A 10334-nucleotide genomic window follows, 5' to 3' on the forward strand; every position below is an offset into this window, starting at 1 on the left:
CTCCCTCCCCACATCTCAACTAAGATCATGCAAAGGCCATTCAAGTACTTTGAGAAGAGATAGCGAACATGCAACAAAGACATGTAGAGGACATAGCGACACTACAATGGGAAAATGTTGAAGTAAGAGTGCAAAATCAATGCTCATCCATCTTGATTGGAAGTTCCTCCACTATTTCCAGTGGAAGTGCCAAGTGCACCGCAAGCAAATCAAGGGAGCTGATTGTCCAACACAAACTAACACTACTTCCCTTGTTCTTGGTCCTAGGAATCCCTTTCAGGCTGGTATCATAGATAAACCCTTACCTCCCACTTAGAAAGGTGTGATGCTAGATAAGTACTATGGTACCACCGATCCAGGCATACATATTGACATTTATGTTGCGCAAGTAGCACTCTATACCATGGATGACGCTATCTTGTGCAAAATATTCCCCACTTCCCTTAAGGAACAAGCACTAAGTTGGTTCACTCGGCTCCCACCAAACTCCATAGATTGTTTTGAGACTTTGACATCTAGGTTTGGAATATAGTTTGCAACTAGTTGACTGCACCATTTGACATCGGTAGTGTTGGTCAGTTTGCAGAAAGAAAAAATGGAAACACTATGGTCCTTCATGGAGAGGTTTGGAAAAATCGCTTTGAATATCTAAAACCTTGATCCAATAGTTGCTATGCACCACTTGGTTATGGCAATATGAGCTGGGTGCCCTCACACTTGTGTGCTCATTGTGGTATGCTGGGTCATACTCAGGATTGTTGCTTCAAGTTGCATGGTTATCCTCCAAATTATAAGAGGACTGGTTTTTCCTCAAAAGCAAAGAAACATTCTTCTTTTTCTGAACCACCACATAAGGTTGCTCAACAAGTATTTGTTGATATGTCTCACTCACAACCTTCCTCTGGTGACTCGGGTTCCTAGTTTCAGCTTACTGCCCAACAATATAGCCAATTGATGAATCTTTTAGAAAGTCATGCTACCAATGTTGTCATCCCTCAAGGTGTATCTTCTGCCAGTGGTATGATCCTTTCTACATCCACTTCTAATTTTCTTCATGATTGTTGGCTTTTAGATTATGGTTCCAGCATTCATATTTCTTGTTCCCTTCATCATTTTCGATCTTACCAACTTGTTTATGATAAAACTATCACTCTGCCTAACAATGATGTTATCCCTATCCTTGCCATTGGTTCGGTTTGCTTAACCAATACCTTAATCTTGCATAATCTTGCCTATATTCCTAAATTCAAATTCAATTTAATTTCAGTTAGTGCTCTTCTAACCAATCCTAATTTGTCCATTTCTTTTTCTCAAAATGAATTTGATATTCAGGAGAAGCAAGCTTACAAGAGGATTGGTAGAGGGGATCTCATCCAAGGCATTTATGTCTTAGACCTCAAGGACACTCTTGATTGCAAATTTACTTTTTCTGTTATCAATTCACATACAAATTCCATTCCTTGTAAAAATGCTCATATTTGGCATTCTAGATTTGGTCATATCTCAGACAATGTTTTCAAACATTTGAATAATAAAATTGGTCTGGACCTTTCTCCCAGTTTCTCTTCTTCTAATTGTTCTGTTTTTCCTCTTGCTAAATTTAGAAGATTATCTTTTTCTAACTCTAACCATTTATTTGAATTACCATTTGACTTAATTCACTGTGATATATAGGGTCCCTATGCTCACCCTACCTATGAGGGAAGGAGATTTTTCCTTACATTGGTTGATGACTGCTCAAGATTCACTTGGCTATTTCTGCTTAAGCACAAATCTGAAGCTTCAATCTATGCATTGCAGCAATTTTTCACCTTGGTTCAGACTCAGTTTGGTGTATCTATCAAATGTCTCAAGTCTGATAATGCTAAGGAACTTGCCCTCACTCAGTTTTTGGCTTCCATGGGCACTCTTCATCAATTTTCCTGTGTTGAAAGGCCGGAACAAAATTCAGTAGGGGAAAAGAAGCATCAACATCTACAAGTTTTCTCCTCGAGCAGTGCCTGCAATTTTTGTTGGTTATCCCCAAGGTTATAAAGGATACAAATTGTATAGCCTAGACACTAAGAAATTTTTTGTGTCCAGAGATGTTGTCTTTCATGAATCCATTTTTCCTTTTCAAACCATTTCATAGCCTCAAGTCATTCCTGATCCTTTACTTGATTTGGTTATCCCCATTCCCATCACTAATACCTTACCTAACCCTGACCAGACACGTACCCAATCACCATAGCCATCTAATAGCTTTAACCATGACCCAACTGATTCACCCTCAATCCCTGGCTCAGATCATCCACACACTTTTCCCTCTGTCACCTTAAGAAGGAGTATATGCCACTCTAAGCATCCCTTATACTTGTCTGATTATGTAATATCACAATCTTAGGCTGCATATCCCATCCAGCATCATTGTTCCCTGTTGCCTCTTAGCCCTCCTTACAGAGCTTTCATTAATCGCATCTTAGTTGTCTATGAACCTCAGTTTTATCATCAAGTTGTTCCTTATCCTGAATGGTGTCGAGCAATACATGAGGAAATCCAAGCAATTGAAGCAAATTCCACTTGGACACTTGTTCTATTACCACCTGATAAGCACTGTACAGGATGTCGATGGGTGTATAAAGTTAAATACAAAATGGACGGCTCTGTAGATATATACAAAGCTCGATTGGTTGCCAAAGGTTATACTCAACAAGTTGGGATCGATTTCTCTGATACATTCTCTCCAGTAGCCAAACTTACCACCATGAGAGTTCTGCTTTGTGTTGCTGCTGCTAGAAACTGGTGCCTCCTCTAATTGGATGTTAACAATGCTTTTTTGAATGGAGATTTGTTTGAAGAAGTTTATATGGAACTTCCCAAGGGATACAAGTTAGCCAATCCTTCATTGGTATGCAAATTGAACAAATCATTATATGGCCTAAAACAAGCCTCTAGACAATGGTTCTGTAAGTTCTCCACTACTCTTCTTAGTCATGAATTCCATCAATCCAAGCATGATTACTCCCTTTTCACCATTGGCTCGGGAAATTTCTTAGTCATTTTACTAGTATATGTAGATGGCATCATCCTGTCAGGACCCAATCTTGCCTCTGTACAAGCCGTTCAGACCAAATTATAGTCTTTGTTTCAATTAAAGATCCTTGGCCCTTTAAAATATTTTCTTGGCTTAGAAATAGCCAAATCCAGCAGAGGCATCTCACTATTATAGCGAAAGTATGCTTTATTTCTTTTGGAAGATACAGGTTTCTTGGCCTGCAAACCTTCCAATATACCAATGGATCCCAATCTGAAACTCAATCTTCATGATGGAGACTTACTCCCTAATCCATCAATGTACAAAAGATTAATTGGTAGATTGCTTTATTTGACCATCTCACGACCTGATATCACCTTTGCTGTGAATCGATTAAGTCAATATATGAAAGCACCTAGAGTTCCTCACCTACATGTTGTTTATCATCTTCTACAGTATATCAAATTTGCTCCTGGACAAGGTTTGTTTTTCCCTGCTCAGAACTCTCTCAACCTCACTGCCTTTGTTGATGCTGATTGGGCCAACTGTGTTGATACCAGAAGATCCACTTCTGGCTTTTGTGTCTTTATGGGAAACAACCTTCTTTCTTGGCATTCTAAGAAACAACCCATTGTTTGAAAATCATCCATTGAAGCTGAATATCATGCCTTGTCTTCTGTTACTAGTGAAATTGTTTGGTTAAGCAAATTACTTCTTTACTATGAAGTTGATGTGCCCTTTGTGATACTATTTTGTGATAATAAATCTGCTATAAGTCTTGCTTCAAACCCTGCTCATCATGAACGATCCAAGCATATTGACATTGATCCTTATTTCATCCGAGAATATGTTCAGTCCAAAGTAGTCAAGCTTGTCCATGTCAAGAGCCAACACCAAGTTGCAAATGTTTTTACAAAAGCACTTCCAGGCCCGGTTTTTGGTAAATTCATTGCCAAGTTGGGAATGATTAACATCTATTCACCAACTTGAGGGGGGGTATCATGATTAAGCAGTTGCAGTTAGTTACAAGAAGTTATTTGAGTAGTTAGTTGGTTATGGCAGTTAGTTGGTTACTAGAAGTTATTTGAGTAGTTAGTTGGTTATGGCAGTTAGTTAGTTACTAGAAGTTATTTGAGTAAGTTAGTTGGTTACTCAAGTTAGTTATTTTCTGTCTTTGTATAAATAAACCAACTTTGTAATACTTTGATGAATGAATCCTCAAACTGCTTTTCATCTATCTTTCATTTCTTTACAGCTAAGAAACAAAGTACCCGACCTAAAGAAGGAGGTGGATAAAGATATTCAAAAAGGAAAATAACATGCACGTGAAACTCACAGACCTCACTACAACTACTACACTCCCCTTAATGTTAGTATATCAAGGATCTTGGAGCAAGCCCTTGCCACTAAGGTTTTAGCAAGGCCAAAATGTGCCAAAACTTAACCAAGGGTTGATCCCTCAAAGCATTGTCGATACCATAGAAATCAAGGCCACTCAATGGAAGAATGCATAATACTTAAAGATAAAATTAAGGATCTCATAAAAAATGGTGTTTAAAAGACTTTGTCTACAAACCGTCCACTCAATGTCAGGGTTCCAGGTACTAGGACCAAGACAAAAGTCGTGCCCAAGACAAGAATGACCGAGAAGTCACTCTAAAGAAAGGGAAGACAAAACGGATCAACCTAGAAGAGTTAGAAACACCACCGCTAGTGGTTTTGAAGGTGGAGGATGCACCTCCTAGGCCAGGAAAAAGTATTTACGCAATGTTCGATTCATAAACATGGTGGCCATGCGAAATAAGGTTGAGATACCCGACATAACATTCACAAGTGCAGACTTCGAGAGTATGGATCCTAAACAAGATGACCCCATGGTCATTACCATCAAAGTAGTAGATTGCTTGGTAAGGAAAATGCTCATAGACTAGGGGAGCTTAGCCGACATCTTGCTTTGGAACACCTTATAGCAATTGGATATACTTAAGTCAACACTACAACCCTACAATGATTCGTTCTTCGGATTTGTCGATGAAAGGGTAGGCACAAGAAGATTGTTAATGTTTTAATTGCATTAGGATTTACCTCAACCAAGTGTAACTGAGTACTAATATAGTACTGAATCGAAGCTCAAGTCATCTCCCAAGGGATTAGTGCAAGGGTGAATATTCAAATTAAAGCCTTTCAGATAAAGATATTTTTGTGTTTTTATATTTTAAACTACCTAAAAATAAAACTAATAAAAATAGAAAATGAAATATATATTTTTCTAAAGAGATTAATCTGTTGAAAATTTAATAACAAAAATTAAAATAAAATGTAAGAAGTTACTTGTTGATGCGATAATAATTGTAGACAGAAATAATAACATTGGGATGCTAAGATTGTACTCAGAATCCCCCTATTTGTTGCAATTCCTCACACTTCTACATCGTTATATCGTTCATCCCCAATTCACCAATGTATTTTATCCCTAATCCCTAAGGTGATAGACCCTAAATCACTTACCTTGATTCCCAATCCCTTGGCAAACCAACACAAGCAATCAACATTATTGTTTGGGAATTAGTAATGCTTAACCAAGATTATTCTATCCCTAGAGATAACTCCAATTAAGTATTTGATTAAGTTCGGGTTTCAACAAGACTCGCCAAAATGCATGCCAATTCTTGGAATCATCTATGAGGTGTGCAGGCTCACAAAGCATTAAGTATAGAAAGTGAATAATGAACTCAAACAATATATTAATGTGAGAAAATTACATCAAATAAGGTTTAATCCTTTCCTCTCCTAGCTAAGAAAGAAACTAGCCACTCATGAAATACAAGAAGAGAGAAGAGTTTTTCAGTGAAGGGTGGTGTATAAAGGTGTCTTTTTTTGCCGATGCCTATATATGCCTCTCTATTTATAGAATCATAGGTGTGTTTAATAGAAGCAAATAATCTCCAGAATTTACAAACTAATATAATTTATACAAGGAAATTATATCTTCAACTGATATAATCTGTTTTAATTGTTGTAATTATCTTCCAAGTGATTTTCTTCATTTATCTTCGAGCTATATCTCCATAATTATCTTTGTTTTGAATTAATTTAGTTTCTGGATGCACTATTTGGTGCGCTCCTCAATTTGAGTTGGCTTGAGCAGCCTATACCTCGCTTGAGCGAGGCTACCTAGTAAAATTGCCCTATTTCTGTGTAAAAACTTCTAAAATTGTAATTCATATAAAAATATATTAAAAATTGAAAACATAATGAATTTGATTCAAAACGAGGCCTAAAGTATATTAAAGTATCAAATAAACATCTCAAGTTGCATATGAAAATAGGATAAATTTGACGTTTATTAACACTCTAAACTTAGAAAACCTTGCATGTTCTCAACCAAGACTGAACTAGAAACAAAATGACTAGTAAAAATTTAAAATAAAACTAGACTAAAAATAAGAACAAGGATTCACAATGATAAGTTACAAACATGCTTCTCTTGCATTCCCTCTTTTTATTCAGTGATGTATTTGATTATGTGCTTCAATCTCCTAAGTATGGTGCCCACATTCAGCTTTTTAACTCAACCAAATCATTTGCAAAGTTCAAAACATGCAACAAGAGTGCCATTACAAATCTAATCACATAGCTACTTGTCATCTCATAAAGTGTTTTAGTCTTAAGCTCATGATTTAGCTTGGGTAAGTGTTTCACTCAATTCACATCTTAGAACACCATAGTTCAACTTTGACTTTCATCTCAAGTTAATCAATACATCAAAGGCATGCAGAGATCACTAAGGAATTTATTGGCTTGCAACAGGGCTTGGCTAACAATAGTATTAGTTTTTCTAGATATTTCAAAGTAACTTAGAGGAAGAAAAGCATTAGTCTATTCATTAGATTTCATTCACTTCCTACCAATCCTTGATACCCCAAATTTTTAATTTCACAAATACTTTGCTTTGTCCTCAATTTTTGATTTTTTTTCTTTACTTTGCTTCTCTCTTGTTTTTCTTTATTTTTCTATTTTTCATTTTTTTTCTTTTTCAATACTTTACAAGAGAGAATGAGGATAATACTTTCAACCTTTGTTCGCGTGATAGCTTGTTGGTACCCTTTATTTTGCTCCTTTTGAGTGGTGCATTGCCACTCCAAACTTAAAACTTGTCCCAATTCCTAGACCTATGCTCTCATATCCTTTAAGTTAAGGGTAGTAGTGGATATATAAACATATAAATTTCAAGGTTAGGGAATTAGAAAAGAATACATCAATTAAGCTCAAAGTAAGGTGCAAGGGATAAACAATGTAGGCTAGGCTTTTCAGCTCTTGGTTAAACATCCAAACATGGCCTTGATCATTTCAATGCATATAATTGCAATCAGTCTACAAGAGATTCAGTCAAAGTCTATTGTGAGTGACATAAGAGTGTCTCTCAATATATATTTGTATCATTATGAGGATCACTCACTCACTGGGCTAGGTCTACAACTTGTTTTACTTGCTTTCAATTTTTCATGTCAAACTCATTACACATCTCAATCAAGCAAAATCAGTGGTTTTGACTTTAAGCGTTTGAGTTCAACCACACAAATAATGATTCAAGCACAAAAATTTATTTTATTTTATGGTGGGTTTGCAAGAATGGTGATGCTTCTTATTCACTTGTGTTTCCTTATCTTCCTAATAATAAACATATTCCTAAACTACCACACATATACTAAACAACTTAATTAATAAAGCAAAATTAACAAAAAGTAAAAGAGAGGGGTAGAGAAGGTTTCACTTAGGGCTGAAGAGCCCTCAACATCTCCTCATATCCATTGCAGCCTTGCTACCCCCTAGACAGAGAGTATGTGGTCCTCTAAATGAGCTGGTCGTTAATAAGGCTGCACATGATGAACAAAACTCAAAAATGCAAGTTAGTGCTATTCTACTAAGTGATAATCTTTTTTTGAACTCCAAACTTAAAGCTACAAACTATCCTAAATGAATGTAATGTAAAAAGTGAGAGTTAGAAAGTTAGGTTGCCTCCCAGTAATGTTACTTTAATGTCACTAGCTTGACATTTGGTGTCGCTCTAAGGATCTTCGAGCTTGATGACTATGGTGTGTTGTGGGACTTCTCCACCAAGGTAGATCTTTAATCTTTGGCCATTGACCAACTACCTGCAGTCTTTGGATTAGTCTTTTATCTCTATAACTCCATAAGGCTTAACGTCTTTGACAGTAAAGGGACCACTCCATCTCAATTTTAATTTTCAGAGAAACAACTTTAATTTGAGTTGTAGAGCAATACTTGTTGTCCGAGTCTAAATTCTCTGTGGAGGATCTTTTTGTCATGGTACCTCTTGGTTATTTTTTTGTAGATCTTGGATGATTCATATGCGTTGAGGCACATCTCTTCATGTTCGTGTAGTTGTACCTTCTTCTTCTCTCCAGATGTTGTAGACTCAAAGTTAAGGAACTTCATGGCCCAATGAGCTTTCATTTCCAACTCCACTGGTAGGTGGCGTGCTTTTCCATACACCATTTGAAACAGGGACAAACCAATGGGTGTTTTGAAGGCTGTTCTATATGCCCATGGGCAATCATCAAGTTTTGAAGCTCAATCCTTCCTTGAAGTAGCTACAATTTTTTTTAGTATCCTCTTATTTTCCCTATTTGAAACTTTAGCTTGTCCATTTGTTCATGGATGATAGGGTTATGCTACTTTGTGTCAAACATCTTGAGACATAGTCCATCGCTACCGAGATATATACGTTGTCACATAAGGATGGTAAGGAACCAAAAAAATCAATTCCCCAACAGTCAAAGAATTCTACCTCTTGAATGTTATGCAATGGCATTTCATGTTGTCTAGATATGTTATCGGTTCATTGACAGTTGTCACATGATCATGCATGGTTGTGAGCATATTTGAAGAGTGTAGGACAATAGAATCTGGCTTGAAAGATCTTTGCAGTTGTTCTTTCTCTATTGAAGTGGCCTCTATATGGTAAGTTGTGGCAATGCCAAAGTATGCTAGCTTGTTCTTCCTTTGTTACACATCGCCTTAACAAATTGTCAGCACCAATATGAAAAAGAATAGGGTCATCCCAAATATACCTGGTGGCTTCTCAGAAGAACCTTTTCCTTTCGTGGAATTGCATACCTTCTGGTGGTTGTGTCGTGGCCTTAAAGTTTGCCATGTCAGTGAACCAAGGGTAGTCCTTGTCCTTGAAGCTTACTACATGAGTGTCTCATCTAGGAATTCCTCTTTGTTCTTCTTTTCTTTCTTGGTGACTTCTTCATTGACAAATCTTAATAGATGATCAGCTATAAGGTTGTCATACCCCTTTTTGTCTTGGATTTCTAGATCAAACTCTTGAAGTAGAAGGACCCATCTAATTAATCTTGGCTTGGAATCCACTTTGGCGAGTAGATATTTTATAGCTGAATGGTCGGTGTGCACAATGATCTTTGATCCTATAAGATATGATCGAAAATTTTCAAGGGCATAAACCACTGCTAGCATCTCCTTCTTTGTTGATGCATAGTTGATTTAGTCTCCATTTAGCACTTTGTTGGCACATTAGATAGCACAAAATGTTCCATTCCTCTTTTGTCCTGATACTGCTCCTACAACATAGTCACTAGCATCACACAATAATTCAAATTCTTTCCCCCAATGGGGAGCCACTATAACTGGTGCGGTTACTAGTTTTTCTTTCAAGAGGTCGAAAGCTCGAAGGCATTCTTCATTGAAGTGGAACAGGTTCTCTTTGACAAGTAAATTACTGAGGGGTTTGGCAATCTTAGAGAAATCTTGTATGAACCTTCTATAGAAACCAATGTGCCCCAAAAAATTTCTTACTCCTTTCACGTCTCAAGGTGGTGAGGGCTTTTCAATTACTTCTATCTTGGCTTGATCTACTTCAATACCTCTTGCTGAAATTTTATGCCTGAGCACTATACCTTCAGTTACCATGAAATGTGCTTTTACCAATTAAGCATGAGGTTCTTTTCAATGCATCTTTCTAGGACTATTTCCAGGTTATTGAGGCATGACATGAATGAATCTCTTAATACAGAGAAATCATCCATAAATATCTTTATGTATTTTTCTACCATGTAAAAAAAGATGGCATTCATACACCTTTGGAATGTGGTTGGTGCATTGCAAAGTCCAAAGGGAATTCTCCAATAGGCAAAGACTCCAAATGGACAAGTGAAGGTTGTTTTCTCTTCATCCTCCGGATTAACAAGAATTTGGTTATACCCAGTATCCATCCATAAAGCAATAGAAAGCTTGACTGGCTAACCTCTTAAGCATTTGATCCATGAAGGGAAGA

The 10334-nt window shown here is 36.9% G+C and overlaps 1 protein-coding gene across 1 annotated transcript; it reads left to right on the forward strand.

Annotated features, from left to right (window-relative positions):
• The first annotated feature begins 3274 nt into the window (after nt 1-3274).
• LOC102661171 (uncharacterized mitochondrial protein AtMg00240-like) lies at nt 3275-3652 on the forward strand. Its single transcript, XM_006606776.1, has one exon. The coding sequence runs from the start codon at nt 3275-3277 to the stop codon at nt 3650-3652; it is 378 nt and encodes a 125-aa protein (XP_006606839.1).
• The last annotated feature ends 6682 nt before the right edge of the window (nt 3653-10334 follow it).

This window comes from Glycine max, chromosome 20, assembly GCF_000004515.6.
Source record: "Glycine max cultivar Williams 82 chromosome 20, Glycine_max_v4.0, whole genome shotgun sequence".
Classification (NCBI taxonomy): Eukaryota; Viridiplantae; Streptophyta; class Magnoliopsida; order Fabales; family Fabaceae; genus Glycine; species Glycine max.